Genomic DNA, 21,221 nt, shown 5'->3' with positions numbered 1-21,221 from the left:
TGCAACCGTAAACCTAGCCCTAAAGTAAGAAAATAGCTATTTATTATTGAGCGGAAACCATAAAACATGTTACTTACCACATATTTATTTGAGGCACAATGTTTTATGAGTTAATATAGACATGGAACAAGCGGGCAAAAAATGGTGAATCTGTATCACCATTTTTTTTCTTTGTCAATCATCACTATCTCCACTTTAGCCTATTTTGGGGTTGACCCTACACTACTACTCTAATCTAGGTGATTCAATTGAATTAAGGGGAATCGACAGAGATTGAATCACCAACCGACCGTACAACTGCATGTGCATTACGCACCCATCTAATAGAAGGAAAGATTTAAATTCTTGATCTCCCATCACACAAATACTTTAAGTGACCAACTATTCTATTACTAGTTGGTTCGATATCATCCCTTCTTAGAGGCAAACTTTTGAGCTCCCCCAACCCCTCCCCTCCTCTCTATCTTTATGAGCTTCTCACATCGAACTTAATTAAGAATTAGTTACTATTCAAGTTTGGAACAAAATTAATTTGGAAGGCAAGATCGAACTTAATTAAGAATTAGTTACTATTCAAGTTTGCAACAAAATTAATTTGGAAGGCAAGTGTTTGAATTCTTCCAACTGACACAACGGAGTGAGCTTTATCTTTTGTCAATATCTCGTTCTTTTATCAATTTCTAATCATGGTAAATTTTGTAAAAGCCATGCATGCTTATTTCTTACCAAATACAAAATCAGCGGAGCACGTTTCATGTTTATTACGCATCATCATTTTACTTAAATGACAATTTAAGTGTTGCAATTGTGGGTAATTAAGATTAAAAGAAGAAGTGCTAACTATCATCATCTCAAAACAAAAACTTTTTTTTTATGGGAAAAACAAAAACAATTTAAGAAGGGAATTATCAGAAAACCTACTAACTAGTACTAGTATATCGTATTCATAATTACATATACATATATATATATGTAGTTACGATAACATTCCTATAACTTAATCTATTATATTTTACCGGGAGAGGAGTATAAAGAGGCTAAAGAAGGGAATATATGTGATTTCGATAATATTTTTATAATCTAATCTATCATATTTTACAGGGAGGGGAAGTCTAAAGAAACTGAATAAGGGTAGTACTAGTATATCATATTCATAATTATATATATAAGGTTACGAAAATAATATTTTTATAATCTAATCTATCATACTTTAAATGTAGGAGAGTCTAAAGATGTTGAATAAGGGAAGCTAATTGATTCTATTCTATAGGAAAGAAAAAGTCCAAAAATATTAAATAAGAGACTAACAAGTATACAGACCTAATCAGAATTTTTTTTCAAAATAAGTGAGACCTAATCAAAATTTTTATCTAAATAAGTGAGATTCGAACCTGACGTATCGTCAGAAGAAAAATTTAAGTAGTCTACCAACCACTACAATCATAATAATACGGCAATACACACGACTGGAAATATAAAAAGTTGGATGCAAATGATACAGAATCAGTCTGAAAGCGACACGTTGAGTATATACAGCAAATGGTACAGAATCAAATCTGAAAGCGACACGGGGGCCAACCTTTCCACGTGTCGATGGCACGCGAATTGAATTTCATTCGTCTCATTTGGACCTTGGCTTCTTGCGGAGAATGCAAAAGACTGAAAGAGAAGCCAATGACGGACTGAAACCCGTCACTTCCAGGCTACCCATTTTGGCTAAAAAGCCAACAATCTCGTAAGTACCGTGGCTGCCAAGGTCTTAGCCTCTCATGCAACGGCAATGCCCCGACCCTCAGCTTCTCCAACCACCTCTACGACGTTAAAATTTTTCTAATTTTTTTCTTGAATATCTAATGCTGTACAATGGCTTTGATTTTTTTTTTTTTTTGTATTTTTTTTCTTTTCTTTCTTCAGATTGCAAGAGAAAAAGATGCCGACGTCTAAAGGTGACAATAGTAAAACAAACTATTTACAGTTCTATTTGAGTTATGTGTTTTTCTTCAAGTATGTATAAAATATTTTTTTCTTAGTTGTTGTTCAATATATTTACTTAGTAATATTTTCTTGTGTAGGTTTTTGGAAACCAATTGTGGATATAGGAATCGGTTTTTGTTTAGGAAAACTCGCAGCTTCTATTTACAAGGAGATAGTGATCAGGAAGAGGTAGAAAAAATGCTATTTTTAATAGCTGAATTTTGCATATTTGTTAATCTATTCTAAATTTCTAATAGTGGTACGTGAACTCGTTCTTTCAGGGAGACGTTCAGCCCCACTAAATGCCGATGCTGCAATAAAGACTTTTAGAATTGGAGACTTTTTCTGCATGTTATTTTTTTAAGTTTTTTTTTCGTCTATGTATCTGAATTTTACAATCCTTTTTTGATACATATATCATGTAGTACTGTTTTTGCAATCTTTACTGGCACGAGTCTTCGGCTCTTCTGGTACAACTTAAATGGCAGGCAGCTGGTTCAAATGCTCCCTAATCTTGTAAATAGCCAATTAGTTGCAGAAAGTAACGTCAACTTTTGTGTTGCTCCTTGGCCTTATGGATGCGTGACTATGCACTGATTATTGTATCAGATGACTCGAAAAGAGTCTGTAAATTGGGCAGTGAGAGGTCCGTTGATGGTCAGTGATTTCTTATCTATCTGCGGATGCATGAGTGTGCGCTGATTGATGTATCAGCTCAAAAGGAGAATTGCATTAGGCAGGAATCTCTTATCAATCTGTTATAATTGGCCAAAATGCTGCTTTTGTTTTGTATTCGTTGTTCAAGGTACTGATTCAGTTGTCGTATGATGTAATTGAGTGAGAGGTGGAGAAATGCATGTCACATCGAAAAACCTTATTCCTGTGAATTGGCCTCTATCAAATCGACCCCACAATTTCGGTAAGAAAAGTTATTTTTTCTTGAGAGTAACTTTTTTAGCAGCCTCACTCCAGCCATTCTCCTTTCCGATCTCTCTCAGGTCCATCCGATTCTCGATTCCCTCTGTATCTCTCTTATTACCCCCCCCCCCCCCCCCAACACACACACACAAACACAAAAAATGTGGTAACTAATTGATTATCAGTAGTTAGCATTAGCTCTAGTTTCATATTATGGATATGTGCTTAATTTCGTGTATATATTTGTGTTCTCAGGTGCATTAGCTTTATGGTTCCTTGTGTAATTGTCTTGCCATACTTAATGGCTGCCTGCTAGAGAATACTTTTGTCTCCCTGAAACAACTAAAAGCCCACCTGACTCCCACATCATAGCTGGAAAATGCCAAGATCTTGCATTGTAACGCTTCGCCTCTTATAAAGTGGGAATTCAGTTTGACTTCACTCATGTTTCTATAAGTTTCTCCCGTACAAAAAGTACAAATTTTTGCTTGTCCACATGTGCTTGGCCTTTTTATGTATGTTGATCTTTGGTAGCACAGACTAGTGTAGTTTTGCATGCTTTACCTTTGCATTTCCATGCTTATTAATTTCAGGTGTCCTGTGACATATGTGCACTTGATCTGATTTTAAGATTTCATAGTCTGTTTCTGGAGTTGACTTTGAATTTATCCTTGATGCAGGACTAAGATGATGATGCAATGGTAATTGGAGCACAGTTTTGTTCAGAATCCTTCTCTTCCATTTGTCTTGAAGCTGTTAAAGAAGGGGTGTCTTATTCATTGTATGCTAGGTAAGATTTGGCAGCGTAATATGTAGTCTGTCTTGTGCGCTTCAGTTTTAAACGAAGTTGATGCTACTTTCTCTGAAGTCTGTATAAATAAAATCAGTGATCTCACCAACTGGTCCACTTCATTAAGTACATCAGACAGTTTTAGCATTGAGAATTGGCCTGTGCCTCATCTGCTTTTCCATGATGGGAACATAATGAAAGTATGTCCTGAGAAAAGGCCATCCATTAACAGACAGGGTGGATGTCAGCATTACACACCGTCTTAATTCCTGCTCTCAGAATTTTGCATATTATTGCTGAATGGTATAGTAGTCAAAGCAGGCTTAGCTTTAATCAGTGCAAAGCGTTGTCAAGTGTTGGCCTTCCTTCTTTTGACATGTGATTGAGCAAATCAATAAAAGAACATAGGCACAAAGAGAGTGTGTCAGCTTCCATTCTTCCTCCCCTCCCCCATCTTTTCCATCTCTTCTGCCAATCTTCCTTTTTCCTTTCTTTATTCCCTGTTTTGACTTCATATTTCAATGGACTGGCACCTTTTCTTTTTGCTTTGCTCTTAAGTCCTTAAAGTCTTTGGCATTTTAATTTACATTGCACCTAGAACTACTATAACTAGTTGTGTTTTTATTTGAGGACAGGATTGAATCAATCGGATCTTTGGAAACACAGGAGAAGTATGGTAATTTGCACAGGAAGCAGATTACTCTTGTTGATAACAATGGTGTCAAGTTAAAGTTTCTACTGTGGGGCGAGCAGGTTATGCTATCCAATCTATGCAGGTACCTCTTCGAGATTCAGATTTGTTGTGTTTGTTTTTCTACATGAACATGATTTAGCTGCTTTTCTACATGAACATCTTTGGAAACATGTGAAGAAATTTTCCTTGAATATGGCAGTGCAACGCAGCTTTATATGGTGCCTTCTGTCCAACATGAGGAGTAAGTCTTGGGTTTTTTATGCAACTAACATGTCCAATCATGAATACAATGTTATCTTTTGGGGGAACTAGGTATCTGTATCATTGACACAGAGCCGTTGTTAAGGATCAGAGCTATTACATCTATCAGATCAGCGGTCTGTCATTTCCCAAGTGACCCTGCCTTGTGATTCTTAAGGATTTATTGACTTCAGTCTTTGTCCATTTTGGGTAAGTTCTGCAATAATTTGGGAGAATCTATGGATGTTGACAGTGACTTATTTTGTTTTATCTGTGAATTAGCTTCTTCATATAAAAAATTGAGATTGGATTAGATATCCAGGGTAAATTCAATCTTCTTTTCTAATGCACTATTCAGCCTTTTCTTGGTAAATGGAGTTGTAATACTCATCTGTTATATTTCTTTACCAAATAAAAAAGATTTGGTCTTCAGTTTTAGGTTTTAGCTTCACATGTAACAAATCATGCTTCATGCTTGATAGGTATGTCATTTAATGACCATTAATGACATCATTAATCAGGAAGACAATGACCATTATTAGTATGGTTGTGAATACTTCCCTGCATTCTTCATACTTTGAAACCAACTTGGATTGTGTTCATATGCATGCACATTCAGCATAAATATAAATTGTCATTCCTGTGCTTTTATTATGCCTTTAAATACATGTGATGCTTTATGTGAATTCATAGATGACGTATCCCATTTAAATAAGCACAAAGGATAAAAATCTTCTTGGGTTTATAACTGTTTGCCTACTTCAGAATGTTCTGGATATGTCCATTACAAAACCAATATGCCCGTGTCAATTCCTTAAATTTCAGTTTCTCCACTATTCTCTCTTATGCTGTTTAAGTATTGCAGTCATTTGTAGTTGATCTACATGACAAGATGACTGGCCTCAGTCTTTATGGAGTTGTTACTGGCGTTGTTCATGACAGAAACACAGCAAGGGCCACTTTCTCCTTGAAGCTTAAAGATATAACTGGAACAGTTTGGATAAAGCTATATTTTGTCAGATTGTGGTAATTATCTTCAGTTACCTGTGTACAAAATGAAACATGTTCATTTTGCTAAACAAGCTAATGTTTGGTCGACATTTTTGCTGTTTAGGTCATTGGGAAGATTAGGGCTTGGTCACACACTGTACATTTCTGGTTTGACATCCTCTACGAGCAGAGAAAATAGGTGAGCACAACTCAAACTTTAATTAGATCGTGAACTTTGACATATACATACTGCAATGACCACTTCTCTGCCGACAAGCTAGCTGCACAAAAACTCCAGGAACAACGTTTTTTCATATGAAGTGGCCTAAAAGAAAGGTTTATACCATATAAAGTGAGTTTATTCTGTTAGAAAAAGGATAGCAAAATTTTAAGCTTTAACAGGACTAATGATCAGCGGTCCTTTTGGGATTGTTTTCACTGATAGAACGTATTGGGACATCTGATAGCGCACTTTGGTCAAATGATGAGTTTTCTTTATATATTAACTGGAAGGTCATGAGGTCAGTGCATGATACAGCTTTGTTTGCAGGTTAAAGCCACATGCACTTAAATGTATTCTACCCTTACAGTTGCCTAATTTTGCCTTTTTTATTCATAGGATATCTCATCTTGCTTTTTTTTTTTTGGCTTGACAGACTTCAGTTATCATGGTTGGAGGGTGACATTGGAGCTTCGTTTATCAACATAAGTTGCTTACTAGCGTTGCTGAACTCGTCTTGTCTTCACAAATTATCATGCCTTTCTGATTTATCTATCCGGATTGGTGTAACTCATGTATGTTTATTCTTTTTCCTTGGTTTGGATTCTGTGCGAATCTTTTCTGCTAAATCCATGCAGTTTTTCTTCTTCCTCCCAAAAGAAAAATAAAGGAAAGAAAAGGTTGATTTTACCTTTCTTTTCTGTGATTCTGCCATGTTGAATCATGACTTCCATCTTGCAGGTACTTGTAATCCCTCTCCCTCTCCCTCTCCCTCCCTCTCTCTCTCTCTCTCTCTCTCTCTCTCTCTCTCTCTTAGGTAAGGTACATTTAATCTTGTGTTGCTATGTGGAGTCTTGGTAGTTACCTGTTATTCAATTTACTCTAAACACTGACTAGCCTGTGACATGCGGATAGACAACTGTCAGGTTAACTTCCATAGTTTTAATCATACATTGAAAAGTCAGGTGAAAGACCTATTTTTTTTAAAAATAAGATTTTATTAAGTTCCGAGGTCTTTTTGCTGCTATGTGTTGATTGTTTCCTTGTGACAACAAATGGCTAATTTAATAGCTTCATCTTTCTTGAGTTTTATGTTTTCCTCCTATGTATGAGGATCTGCTATCAATGTGCCGATACTGCATTGTATATTGTGGTCATGGGATTCGCTTATTGTCTGCCTTATGGCTTCTGGTATCCTCCCCTTTACGAAGATGAGCATCGGTGTCGTTTTCTAAAGGCATTTTTCTCTCTTCTTTTCTTTTCAGATCTGTAGAATCTGGCTGGATCAGATTGAACATTGTCACGTCAGTACAAGATTCTTGCATTCCCTTTGTGGGAATTTTGTTGACAAGGCACATGGTGGGGACCTTTTTTGTAACTTCTGCAATTGGAACTGCTCTGCTGAAGTTGTGTGGTCTTTCCATCTCAAAATAACTCTTGCTGATGAGAGCGCAAAAAGTGTTTGCTCAGTGCTCTGGTCAGACGGCTGCAGAGTTACTTCAAATATCTCCCGACAACTTTGATGAGCTCTCTGAGGTAATCCTGAAACCATTTCTAACATTTTACTCTTTAAAATAAACAATATAAGAATCTTTACTTCACTAATCTACTTTTTAGTGTCCAAAATAATGAAATGGGTATGCCACGCTGTATTTGCTCTACATTATTTCACATATTATTAACAGTAGCATTATTACACATGATTTCTTAATCGTTAGTGTGAAGGAAATAAATTGATTTTTGGACATCACAGCATTTTACGAATATTCTAATCAGTCAACCCAAGACTTATATCAAACCCCAAAAAAGGAATTCTTAATTTAAAACGAAGAGCTAGTGTCAACGGAGGACCTTGAACCTTTCCCCTGACCTCAGGCAACAGAATAGCCAACACTTTCTGTGCACAACCTTGTCAACTGAGGATGGCAACGGAACGGATTTGGGGGCAAACAATTGCCAAAAAACTCCCTCTGCCCCCCGCTCCATCCCCTGCACCCGTTCGTCCCACCCCACTTCTCCTGCAGGTGAGAATTTCCTTTTTTTCTGTACTGGAGAGGAACATTTCATTTTTCAAGTGAATCAATCTTTTTAATATGTATAAATCAGTAGTCCAGGAGAATACTACATGCAAACTGTTTCTTCTTAGAAGATTTATTTACTGCTGTTACTAAAATACAACTATTGGTGGAGAAGCAAATAGCAGTAGGAATGGCAATGGAGGTGGGCGTCCTCTGGTGCCCGTCCTGCAGTGGAAGTAATGGGGCAGGGGGATTTTTCTCCCCCTGCTCTAGTCCCTGCCCCGTTCCCTTGCTTCAATTAATATGTATATTAATGAATATATTATATATAAAATCTAATATTTATAAGCTAGTCTTAATTATTAATTAGATTAAAACTTTGACGTATTCTCTATATTTACAACCTTAATAAGTGTGTAGGTTAGTTTAAATGGTTTTAATTTTGTTTATATCTTAAACATAAAACATCATATATTAGAGAAATTAAGAAACCTATTAACAATCAACCTAACACTCTTCCACTTTTCTTTCTTTGTGACGTACCTTTTTTCTTTTTCAGCTCTCACTCACTCTCAGTTTGATGAAATTGTGTCAGTTAGAAAAATTTGTAACTATTTTGCTAACATTTTCTTTACAATCTATTAGCACTGGCTTGCCTGATGCTTGCTTGTCCACCAATAAATAAATCTCACTTTTGAGGACAAACAAGTTTGAATGTAATGTTCTCTTAGTCTACTAATTTATATATATTGCAAAGATAGGTTTACTTTAAAATGAAACCTTCCACTTCAATACCAAAGGAAAAAAAGAAAAGAAATGGTCACTCATGAGGCGGGGGCGAGGAGAAAGGGAGCGAGGGATAGGGTAGGGAGCGAGGGAAGTCTTTGGACAATGAGGCGGGGGCTGGGAGAGGGTCACCTACTTCAACTCCACCTTGTTGCCATCTTTAAGTAACAAGCAAGCTACTGCTAATAGATTGCAAAAAAAGGTTAGCAAAACCATACTTGGAAAAAAAAGATTATGTAACAGAGAGAAATAAATAGAAGAAATGAAAATGGAAGAGGGACTGTTAATGGATTGCTTAGTTTCTCTAATGTTTCATCCTTAAGATATGAACAAAATTAAAATCATATAAACTAACCTACATATTTGTTAAAGTTGAAAATATAGAGAATTTGTCATGGGGGTTCTTTGGAGATGCTGAGCTGCCAAAAAATTCTGATATCAACAAATCATTTTTGGCTGGTGTCCTACTCTAATAGTCTTTTGGGGCATTCAAGTGTTCTGGTTTCTCATGCAGAACTGTTGTCCCTGTCATGTTTGCTAAGACAAATGTACTTTTGGCCAGAGAATTGAAATGGCTGACGTTCATTCTGTTGACTTTTATGCTTAAAAATTTCTGGAAATGCATTTTTGGATGTGCAAAATTCTGTGATTATTATCAATCTGGAAAGTTACGACCTATAGAATTCTATGGGGTGCAATACAAAACCTGGATTTCTATAGACTACTTTGTCAGTCAATGGTGCTTTAACAATTAAGTTAAATTGTTTTGTGAACTCATTTTTTTTGTCTGATTTCACATGGTACCAGCATTTCAATATTCTAGGTTGAGCAAGTATTCTACTTTTTGCTTGCTATACTATGAACAGTTCACTTTTCTTGTTTTCCCAATCTCCGTACATTGTAAATGTGATGACCCATTCTTTTGTGGCAATTAAATAGTTGTTTTTGTGGCCTTTTTTACTTTCTTATTGGGCTACCTGTTGATTGCTAATTGTGTTTGTCCTTTTTCTCCCCCCTTTTCTTGGTAGTTTTCCCCTGGTTTAGGCTTGTCTGTTTGCAAATGTGTTCTATTTTAACAGTTGTCACATCCTTTGTGCTTCTACGTTACCTTTGTGAATTCATGCTTTCATATTTCTACATCTCTGTCCTTTTCTGATATTGAACTGAGACCTTTTTTCTTTTTGGTTTTTTGTTGAGTGCAGCTAGAATTTATTAGGAAGCTTATGGATCTCTTCAGGATTTGTGAAGATTTGGATAACATTGATGGCCTTCACATGGTTTTCAAAATAGTCCGAGGAATTAGTCAGTAGACTTTTACTTTCCTTTTCCGATCGTATAATTTCTCTCTGCTTGTTTCCATGTGGCTAATTATCGATCATCTGGATTGCAGTTTTGCTGAATAGCACGCAGATCTATGATAGAATTTTTGGTGATGAATACATTATGGATATAATTGGATGCCTTGAATGTGAGTTGCCTGGGCTTTATATTTCTCTTTCCAACTAAAATCAAGTTTCACTCGTATCTATAATTCTATTATGCTGTTTTGTGATATAGTTCTTGGTAGTTATATCTTACTATGTGATCATTATACCCAAGCTATATACGTTGCTGCTGCTGCAGTTAGAATTCTTACAAATTTGCTTTATGCAGATGATCCTGATGTACCTCATGTTCATCATCGGAATTTCCTTAAAGAGAATGTGGTTTTTAAGGAGGTAATGTAGATGACTTTAACAGCTCTTCCAACCTTCCTTGCCACTTCATAATCAGCTGCTCTTGGATGAGAAGAAAAAGGAAAATAAAAAGGGGGTCAGGGGTGGGGGTTGATTTGAGGGGGGAAGGGAATTTCCCAAGTATAGAATGCTTGACATGTTGTTGCTTTTACATGTATGCTGACTTATGATTTTCTTTTTTCACATATTATAGGCCATACCTATTAAGGATCCAGTGGTTCTTTCAAAGATTCATCAGACGTACAGAGTTGGTTATCTCAAGGTAAGAGTGTTTAACTCTTAGTCACAAGTTTCAATGCTTGCACTTATTGGGATTGTATGTGATATTTACTTTTCTATCACAGGATGTCATTCTGCCTAGAGTATTGGATGAGGCTACGGTTGCAAGCCTTAATTCCATAATTCATTCAAATAATGCAACTGTAAGAGTGTTGACATAAATCATCTGCCTATTCTGAGTATGACTAATGTGCTTTTGTGCGCATCTAATAATGGTATTATTTTATAGGTTGTCTCGTTGTTAAAGGATGACAACACCTTCATTCAAGAATTATTTGCAAGATTGAAGTCATCTTCAACTTCTGCAGAATCTAAAAAAAATTTGGTGAATATCTCCATTTTTGTTTGAGTCTCTGGTGGCCCTAACTTATTTTACTATATTCAGAAGTATATGTCTTTGTCCTACGTGGTTTGAGTATCATAAGGGGTATTAGCTAAATATTGAGTAACTGCTTAGAGAGGTCTTAATTATTTCTACTGTTAGAACTAAGGGAATAGAATTATCTTAAGTGACCATGCATTTGCAACTATTGCTTTAATTGTTGTGAACAAATATCTTGTTGTGGAAGGTCACATATAGATGGAGTATAATGACTATGATTTTGCATATCTAGTCTAGTCACATGTCTGGGTTGTGTGTAACACTTGTATCATGGTCACAGCTGGATATATAAATTCAACAATCCTGGCACTTGCAGTCTGCTACTAAGCAGATTATTTGCATCTTTCTATACTGCCGTGGTCATTCTTCCGGAATCCTGCTAATAAACTCACATTTTATTGATAATGTAGCTCATTCTCTTAAAGTCAAATCCCCTCTAGTGACTAATCTCTCTCTCTCTCTCTCGAGTATCTGCATGTTGTATGTTTGTCATGCTTCTGAGGTCTTGAACTCCCAAAAATTTTGTTTGAGGATGTTATTAAAGATTTTTATGTCTTGAAATTTTGTTTTTGTTGGTGTGTGTCTTTTAGGCACTAGGATTCACTAATTGAATATCTGCAATTACCTAGAGTATGTGTGCAGGCCTGTATCTTTATCAGATTTTCTAGACAAAAGCCTTATGGTTTATTATCAAGGTTAACCTCAAAAGCTGATGGTCAACCCAGATTCCCTCTATTCTGCGTAATGTGACTGTATTACTACTACTACTATCAGGTCTTACTGGCAATATCTGCCTTACCAGCAATAAAGCTACATGATATTCATGGTTTACCCTGTAGTAGTTTAATTTTAGTAACTGTTTTTTGTAACAAGTCTACTTCATCCGCTTATGGCTTTGTCTTTCATACCTTGCTCTTAGTCTTGGGAAGTCTCTCTTTGGTACTTTCTTGTGCCAATTGGTGCATGTTTGCGTAAAGTTGTTCCTTGTCAGTTTGTGATAAGGTGTTCATTTGATTTCCTTTGTTTTGACATGAGATGTAGGCTCCATATTCTGTAATACAAGTTGCTATACTGATGCTGATGTACATTTTTCTTCAAGTAGGTACTCTTCTTGCATGAGTTTTGTTCCCTAAGTAAGAGCTTACAGATGGTGCACCAACTTCGGCTATATCGGTATAAGTTCAAGATCCTAACCTGATATAGGGATAGGGAGCAGGAAAAAGAGTAATGTTTTTTGCATTTTTCTCTGCTTCTGGTATCTGAAATTTTTGCACCTGAAAATATAATGCTTGTAGGGATCTGGTTAATGAAGGCATACTTGAGATCATAGCTGATATCCTGCAGAGTCAAGATAAAAAGCTCATATTAACTGGGTAAGTAACCCTATGCTTTTTGTTTTTTGGATGTAATTGTCTTCACCTCCAACCGATGAAATTTCGTGATGAATGGCTGTAATGGTGCAGGACAGACATCCTCATTCTTTTCTTAAATCAGGATCCAAACCTTTTGCGCTCTTATGTAACTCGGCAGGAAGGGATCCCTCTTTTTGGGCTTTTGGTGAGTAATTACCTATTTTTCTTTTCCATATCTAATGAGAATGCATCAGTTGAAAATTGGGGCTCCATTTTTATCCATTTTCCATATCTGGTGTCTGGGTTGTGTTTGTTCAAGCTGACAAAAATATGCTATAAAATGATGATTTAGCAAGAAATGAGCAAGAATTTTATGTACAAGATTTTCTACCACAAATATCAGATGACTTTATTTTTTACTTGAAATTTGAGTCAAATGTTATATTTGGGAGCATCATCCTTCATATTTCCCTGGCTGTGTACAAAAGCATTACTTGATATTGTTATTTTTCTATTGCTTCTGTTTCCCTTATATAAAGCTAGTTTGCTGCAATTGTAACTGGAATGATTTATAGAAAGCAGCTGTAGCTGTGGGACTAGGGAGCAATTTGGGTGTTATGCCTACCTCCTAGAATAACACAAATTTCAAACACGTTGGAGGCTGATAAATGGTATTAAAGGATTTAAGATGCAGTGCTAACTCACGACAGTTTTTATGAATTTAAAAAATTGATCTTTTTGGATGTGAAACCAGTGGATTGAAAACATAATTGATGGGTTTTCAGAGAGCGATTATAGTTATGTGTCAAGCAATACATATATCATGCCAATCTCTTAAAATTCGTAGATTTTTTTAAATAGAAAAGGCTGACAGAGGTATACTAGTGTTTTAACATATTGTGCTAACTTGGGAGCTTTCTACGAAATCAAAATTTGAATTTTGTTTTTGGTTGTTTCTAGGTGAATGGTATGCTTACAGATTTTGGAGATGACATGCATTGTCAATTTCTTGAAATTCTTCGTAATCTTTTGGATTCGTATACATCAGGATCACAGGTGTGTTTCTTGTACCTTTTGCAATCTATTTTTTGTTCTGGTAAATTGATTCCTCTTTTTTTTTTTTAAGCAGAATTATGTCTTCATTGATACAGTGTTCATTTAAATTATAATCCATCTCTTGGGGAAATATGGTTAGAAACTGACATATTTCATTGGCTTGGTTGACAAAGTTGCTAATGGAATGAAAAACCATGTGATGGATAAAAATTGAAAATAAACATCATGGAGACCTCTGCTATTTTAAGATGTAATAGATGTTTTCTTTTTTCACCACCCCCCCTTCCCCAAAAAAAAAAACCACCCCACCCACATACACACATTTTATAAGGCATATGGATTGCGGTGCTAAACAAATATAGGTGCTGCAATTTGGTTCATGATGATTGTTGTTTCAGATGTCAATGCCTAGAAGATTATATGCTTAGCCAGTTTTTTTTTTTGTTTTAGGAAATTACATATTTCCTTTTCACATACTGTGATTTTTGTGATCACTGCTAAACCGGGGGAAGTAGAAGTGGCCGTGGTTTGATTGTGTTGTCTTTGAATTGTTTATCCTGTTTGAGCATTTTTTATGATGTTGCAGAGAGAGTCTATCATCGACATCTTCTATGAGAAGCACTTGGGTCATTTGATTGATGTCATAACATCCTCATGCCCACCTAATAGCGCTGCTCAAGCTGTCAGTAAATCTGGGAGATCAGATGAAGAAAGTGGAAATCAAATTAGTGTCAAGCCAGAAATATTATTAAACATTTGTGATCTGCTATGCTTTTGCGTTTTGCACCACCCGTATAGAATAAAGTAAATTCTTGTAACCTTTTCCCCATACATAAAATCATCCTATTGAGACTCAGATAAGTGTCGTAACAATGTTATCTTGCAGGTGTAACTTTCTTCTCAATAGTGTGATTGATAAAGTTTTGCTTCTGACACACCGAAGAGAAAAGTACCTCGTAGTAGCTGCTGTTAGATTTATTAGAACTCTTATTTCACGCAATGTAAGTTTGTTTTATCTGCAATAGCAAAATTTAATGCAAAAATAGTTGAATTTTCTATTGGTTGCTAGGGGTTTTACTCCTTAATAAACTCAATTCTGTTTTAGAAATTTTACTGGAACATATAGCAGTTCTGCTGTACTTTCACCGGCTATGTGATACCTTTTGGCATTTTGCAGGACGAAAATCTGTTGTCTCATATTGTGAAGAATAACCTGTTGAAACCAATTGTTGATGCTTTTGTTAGTAATGGCAGTCGTTATAATCTGCTCAATTCTGCCGTTCTGGAACTTTTTGAGTATATCAGAAAGGTACTCATTTTCTTGCTTTTAAGTTTTTTCATGTTCTTTGGTCAGGAAAGGAAAGTTACTGGGATGGAAATGGTGAGTTTGGCTAAGCATGAATTCTCCTGCTGAGTAGAACTGGTCTTTTCTGTGCATGAGTCTAGAGAGGTAGAAAATAGTAATTGTAGGTGGAAACTCTTTTTCAGGTATTCTTACATGGAACATCTAGTTTCTAAACAGGGTACTGGGGTCTATTTCATAGAGCATATAGATGTAGCAGGACAAATGCTTATCTTATTGTAATGTGTGTTCTTTGCAGGAGAACCTGAAGACATTGTTGAAGTACTTAGTTGATTCTTTCTGGGAACAGTTAGCCCAATTTGATAATTTGCCATCAATACGTTCGCTGAAGGTTAAATATGAACAGGTACTACTTGCACCCATCTTGGTTTTTGTATCTTGCCTTTGGGTCACTGTGTTTAGTTTGCAATGGACTATTTCAGGCGCTTGAAAGTGCTGGATTGAGAAGTAACACTAATGTGTTAGACCCCAGAAAACGAATTGACGATCGTGCTCTTGAGAAGGAAGAGGAAGATTATTTCAATGACGACAGGTGTGTGCTTTTTGTTGATGCAAAACTTGAAATTTTGGTGAGTGTTCATTGAATTTGGTTAATACATTATCCTTCCTATTTGGTTTTAAATAGTGATGAAGAAGATTCAGCATCAGCATCTATGCCAAGTAGAAAGAGAGCACAATCCCAACCCAATTTGCCTAATGGTTCTGCTACAACCTATCCTTCTACGAGGTATTAACCTCTATTTGATGTCAAGTCTCCTTATTAACATGCCACAGTCTGGATTTTATTTTATTCTTTTCGTCATGTTGAAGATCTGGTGGGCTAGTTGACTATGATGATGATGAAGATGATGAAGATTACAAACCACCATCAAGAAAACGGGCAGATAATTCTGGTGAAGATGATGAAGTAGAATCATTCCGGTTGAAACGCAAATTGGCTACCAAGGATGAGCCTGAACCTAAAAAGCTGCAGCGATCACATAAAAGCTCAAAGCCAAATGAAGGTGTATTTGCTGCCTTGTGCTCGACCCTAAGTCAGGCTGTATTACCCGGTAAGAAAACAATCAGCACTGCTCCTGATATTCTCCGAACAGATGGAGGCAAGAATCCAGTTGAAACAAATCATGAAGAAAAGGGGGGGCATAAAGGCTCTTCTGACCAGGGGAAGAGCTCAGATGTGGACAATCTTGCTGACCAAGAAGAAGTTTCTCCTAGGTGCTTTACAGATGGCTTGTGTGGTTCTCCGGATAACGGACAACATGGAGATGATGGTCCATTGATACCGAAGGCATCACCAGAGATGGCTGTAAATGGATCTTGAAATACATCTTTTTGCTTCCTTTTGTGCTCACTGCCTACATGATTGGTGGAATTGGCGCCAATGGTCTATTGGCTTTGGGCGTTCGACTAACAGACAGGAACCGGCGAAAACCATTCCATCAACACTCAAGAGAGGATATTGTACAGTGCCATTATTTAGGTGTTAAGAAATCATCCTTCTTTCCTAGTGTTTTTTCCTTTACATTTTATTTGACTTATTGGTTCTTTTGTAAACATTTGTTAGCTATAGTTTTCCCTTGTTTTTATTATTTTTGGAAGCACATAATTTTGACTTTTTATGCTTTTTAATTATGTAGCACTTATAGGGCAATAAAATTGCCCTGCACGGGTGTCCCCTAATCTTGCAAGATACGGTAGGTGTAGGTGCACTCGAGAGAGGATGGGTTAAAGCTAATTTTTCAGTTTCACATCCGTGTAATATGTAGTTTGCCGAAGTTCCCCCCTTTTTTTCTTGGGGAGGAAATAGTTTTGTATGAACTTGTACATTATAATCTTTACTTGCTGGAAAATTGAAATATTAGCTCCAAAAACATTTGGCTGTCTGAATGAATAGATTGGCTCGGACAACAGCCAATCCCGAAGATTTTGGAATCCCACAGTACATGGAAAGGGTAATTTGGATGTTGGGAGCAGCTTAGAGTGATGGATTAGGGCAGTTGTCAGTTAGATGAGTGGGCTAATTAGAACGGTGCGATAGGCTGCCAGAAATTGAGATGGTGGTGTGGGCAAGTGGCTTGGGGTGGCGGGTAGAGGTTGCCTGAGGGAAGAGATTGGAGCGTTTGATTGAGATTTCCAATTGAGGGTTGTAATTGACGTTTCGTCGCTTCCATGGCGCTCAAGACAAAACATGCTTTTGTCGTTCCTTTCTTTTTTCAGATTTAAGAAATACGATAATGTCAATATCAAGCACCATGTGGATTCACTGCTTACCAGTTATGAAAGGGGGAGGAGGCATGGTCCAGAATGGTGTTAATAGCTTTCGAACACTTTCGAATGATTATAAACTTGTAGGATGAAAGTCATTTGAGTTATTATCACAGCTACGAACAGTTGTCCGTCACCTGCCCTTGATCCGCTGTGCCTCTGTATTAACAATGGTAATAGAATCGGATGTTGTTTATTCAAAAGAGATTAAAATGGTAACAGAAGAATAGGCTGCTTTTAAGTTCGATTGCAATACACAAACAAAAACACAAACTTGAATGCCTTGTGGCACAACACAGCATCCAGCAGCAGTAGCCAGATGAGAATGGAGGTATTCAACTTCAAATAGCTAGCTATCCAAGTGCAGAAAGAAACACACGAGTCGGAATGGGGATCATTGCAATAAGTAGACAAAATCAGGTGGAGGTAGCATGGGCACTAAATGATCGAAGCTCAGGAAATCAACTATTGTCAAACTTGCTATCATCAAGGCCACGAGGAAGCAGCGGGAGGGAATGACTGTGCGCATTCCCATCCACCAACTGCTAAAACGAAAAGAGATCAAGTCCAAGAAAACCAAGGACAACAGAATCCTTGATTAGTGATATTATGCTTTAGGCATACTTCAAGATGAGGAGCGTGTGATTAACTCTTTTGTATAGTAGAATCATGTGAGCCTTTACTCATTAAGCGTACATCTTTTGTCTATGTCGGAAAAAGAACCCGGTGGTTGGGTTATGACAACTCTCTTTGAGAACCACATACCGTGCAGGAGTCGTTTTTGGACCCCCTACAATTACAGTAGTGAGAAGCGAGACGAGCATTAGACAACCAGGCTTTTTAGAACAACAGATGCAGATTGAGCGTGGGAGGTAAGTAAAATGAGACAGCCAGCCAGATTGATGGTAAATTTTGTAAAAGCCATGCGGCCCATGCATGCTTATTTCTTACCAAATACAAAATCAGCGGAGCACGTTTCATGTTTATTACGCATCATCATTTTACTTAAATGACAATTTAAGTGTTGCAATTGTGGGTAATTAAGATTAAAAGAAGAAGTGCTAACTATCATCATCTCAAAACAAAAACTTTTTTTTTATGGGAAAAACAAAAACAATTTAAGAAGGGAATTATCAGAAAACCTACTAACTAGTACTAGTATATCGTATTCATAATTACATATACATATATATATAAATATATGTAGTTACGATAACATTCCTATAACTTAATCTATTATATTTTACAGGGAGGGGAGTATAAAGAGGTTAAAGAAGGGAATATACGTGATTACGATAATATTTCTATAATCTAATCTATCATATTTTACAGGGAGGAGAAGTCTAAAGAAACTGAATAAGGGTAGTACTAGTATATCATATTCATAATTATATATATGCGGTTACGAAAATAATATTTTTATAATTTAATTTATCATACTTTAGATGCAGGAGAGTTTAAAGATGTTGAATAAGGGAACCTAATTGATTTTATTCTATAGGAAAGAGAAGTCCAAAAATATTAAATAAGAGACTAACAAGTATACAGACCTAATCACAATTTTTTTTTCAAAATAAGTGAGACCTAATCAAAATTTTTATCTAAATAAGTGAGATTCGAACCTGACCGTCAAAAGAAAAATTTAAGTAGTCTACCAACTACTACAATCATAGTAATACGGTTATACACAAGACTGGAAATATAAAAAGTCGGATGCAAATGATACAGAATCAGTCTGAAAGAGACACGTTGAGTATATACAGCAAATGGTACAGAATCAAATCTGAAAGCGACACGGGGGGCCGACCTTTCCGCGTGTCGATTGGCACGCGAATTGAATTTCATTCGTCTCATTTGGACCTTGGCTTCTTGCGGAGAATGCAAAAGACTGAAAGAGAAGCCAAAAGTAATAAGAATAGAACTCTCCGTCTTCTCTCTCGGCTAAACCGATCCTCTGCAAAACCAAAATCCAAAACCCCAAAAAAGAATGTATCACTTTTTAGCCTCGGTGGTAGCAAGACTGGAGCCTTGTTTCGCGAGAAGAGATTGGGTTTTAATATGTAGTACGGGGCTCGCTTCTTTTCTCTGTAAAAAAGCAGATATAGATTTTGAACAATACGAAAACAGGCAAACTGAGGACAAAGCAGATATTGATTCTCACATCAATCTGTTGTTCGAGAAGAGATTTGAGCCTCGTATCCATCCCACGGAGGAGGTCGTTAAGACCCAAGGTTTAAGAGTAAGTCTCTCCTCCTTCTTGCTCTTTTTTTTAACTCAAAAAAAAGCAAAAAAAGAAAAAACGGAGCTCTTAAATCCTGATGGCTTTGAATATGTTTGCAGGATCTTTTTAAAGATCTTGTGACTAATGCAGAAATATGTGAGGATGGACTTTCTAAGGTAAATAATACCTTTTTCTATCCCCGTAATCGTTTTTTGTGCTGAACGAACATCAAACTACGCAAGGAGTGTAAAGTCCAAGTTGAGCCCTTTTGTTTAGTTGCTAATTTGCTACTAGTACTACTATTTTTTTTTTTAATGTTTTTCTTTAGCTGTTTGTGGATGATTTGATTTTCTTTCGTAGCCTGTTAAGTGGGTTTTAGTTTATGACCTGAATGAAGTAGTGAATAGTGATGGCCTCTTTCGGTCCCATTGGGATGTATGATGCCTGATGAATGATTTTCTCGTAATTCTTGTTGAACAGGCGACAATTGGGTAACTCGATGTTTATATGATGTTATTAATTCCTTGTGTGATTGGTGATTATCAGCTTCTAATTGTATTTTTAGATTCTGCTACGCTACGGGGTGAATAAATTCACCCCACATTCTGGTGACGTGTTTGATCCAAACAAACACAAGCTTGCTTTCTTTGTTCCTGATCCAAATAGGGAACCCGGACTAGTAGCAGTAGTGAAGCGGGTATGTAATTGGCCTATTATTATTTTTATTTTTATTTTTATTTTTATTATTAATTCGCGTTGTGCGTTTGCTTCTTCAAGGATGGATACATTTATGGGGATGAGGTTATCAGGCAGGCTGAGGTAGGCGTAACGCGTGGAGTTGCGACGCGGAGGAGCCGACGACCATCTCCCATCCCGTCACAGTGACCAGTCCGGGCCTTTTTTTCTTAGCTACCTCTACTACTGGTCTGCTACTACCATGTCTACCATTTTGTTATATTTTTTGGATTTTATTTAATGGTTTATTCGTATTCTGTGAGAAGAAACAGATCTGCTACTTCATGACTAGCGACTTCAGCAGCTCTAGTACTATATTTTGGATTTTGCTGCTGCTACTATATTTTGGTACTTGTTGGATATTATTTGATGGCTAGTTGGGTTGGTTTGGGTTTCTTTATGAAGAAAAAGAGGCAGCTGTGTTTTCTTCAATTATCAACCTCCGGTATTGTCACAATAACAATTGATGGTTAAGCGAACAATTGATGAATTAGTGAAAGCTGTAGGTGCGAGAGAGGATGGCTTAAAGCTAATTTTTCAGTTTCACATCCGTGTGATGTGTAGTTTGCCGAAGTTCCCCGTTTTTTTTCTTGGGGATGAAATAGTTTGTATGAACTTGTACACTATAATCTTTACTTGCTGGAAAATTGAAATATTAGGCTGTCTGAATGAATAGATTGGCTCGGACAACAGCCAATCCCAAAGATTTTGGAATCCCACAGATACATGGAAAGGGTAATTTGGATGTTGGGAGCAGCTTAGAGTGATGGATTAAGGCAGTTGGCAGTAAGATGAGTCTGCTAAGTAGTAGAACGGTGCGCTAGGCTGCCAGAAATTGAGATGGTGGTGTGGGCAAGTGGCTTGGGGTGGCAGGTAGAGGTTGCCTGAGGAAAGAGCTTGGAGCGTTTGAGTGAGATTTCCAATTGAGGGTTGTAATTGACTTTTCGTCACTTCCATGGCGCTTAGGACAAAACATGCTTTTGTCATTCCTTTCTTTTTTCAGATTTAAGAAATACGATAATGTCAATATCAAATGCCATGTGGATTCACTGCTTACCAGTTACCAGTTATGAAAGGGGGAGGAGGCATGATTCTTATGAAAGGGGGAGGAGGCATGATCCAAAATGGTGTTAATACCTTTCGAATGATTATAAACTTGTACGATGAAAGTCATTTGAGTTATTATCATAGCTACGAACAGT

General features: G+C 36.8%; 2 protein-coding genes across 2 annotated transcripts; both read left to right on the top strand.

Moving 5' to 3' along the window:
• Positions 1 to 9,838: 9,838 nt before the first annotated feature.
• Positions 9,839 to 16,669, top strand: LOC113765797 (serine/threonine-protein phosphatase 4 regulatory subunit 3-like). The gene is made up of 17 exons (XM_027310049.1): positions 9,839 to 9,932; positions 10,021 to 10,098; positions 10,284 to 10,348; positions 10,560 to 10,628; positions 10,711 to 10,788; positions 10,875 to 10,970; positions 12,130 to 12,200; positions 12,323 to 12,400; positions 12,491 to 12,584; positions 13,340 to 13,435; positions 14,022 to 14,239; positions 14,322 to 14,436; positions 14,613 to 14,744; positions 15,037 to 15,144; positions 15,221 to 15,330; positions 15,424 to 15,525; positions 15,609 to 16,669. The coding sequence occupies exons 1-17, from the start codon at positions 9,854 to 9,856 to the stop codon at positions 16,117 to 16,119; spliced, it is 2,100 nt and encodes a 699-aa protein (XP_027165850.1). The 5' UTR covers positions 9,839 to 9,853; the 3' UTR covers positions 16,120 to 16,669.
• A 2,364-nt stretch (positions 16,670 to 19,033) lies between these two features.
• On the top strand, positions 19,034 to 20,490 carry LOC113764434 (grpE protein homolog 2, mitochondrial-like). Its single transcript, XM_027308331.1, has 4 exons — positions 19,034 to 19,302; positions 19,404 to 19,460; positions 19,850 to 19,981; positions 20,062 to 20,490. Exons 1-4 carry the CDS (start codon positions 19,051 to 19,053, stop codon positions 20,167 to 20,169), a joined length of 549 nt encoding a protein of 182 aa, XP_027164132.1. The 5' UTR covers positions 19,034 to 19,050; the 3' UTR covers positions 20,170 to 20,490.
• Positions 20,491 to 21,221: the final 731 nt, after the last annotated feature.

The sequence above is a fragment of the Coffea eugenioides genome, chromosome 3 (assembly GCF_003713205.1).
Source record: "Coffea eugenioides isolate CCC68of chromosome 3, Ceug_1.0, whole genome shotgun sequence".
Classification (NCBI taxonomy): Eukaryota; Viridiplantae; Streptophyta; class Magnoliopsida; order Gentianales; family Rubiaceae; genus Coffea; species Coffea eugenioides.
This window is presented reverse-complemented; position numbering and strand designations above follow the sequence as displayed.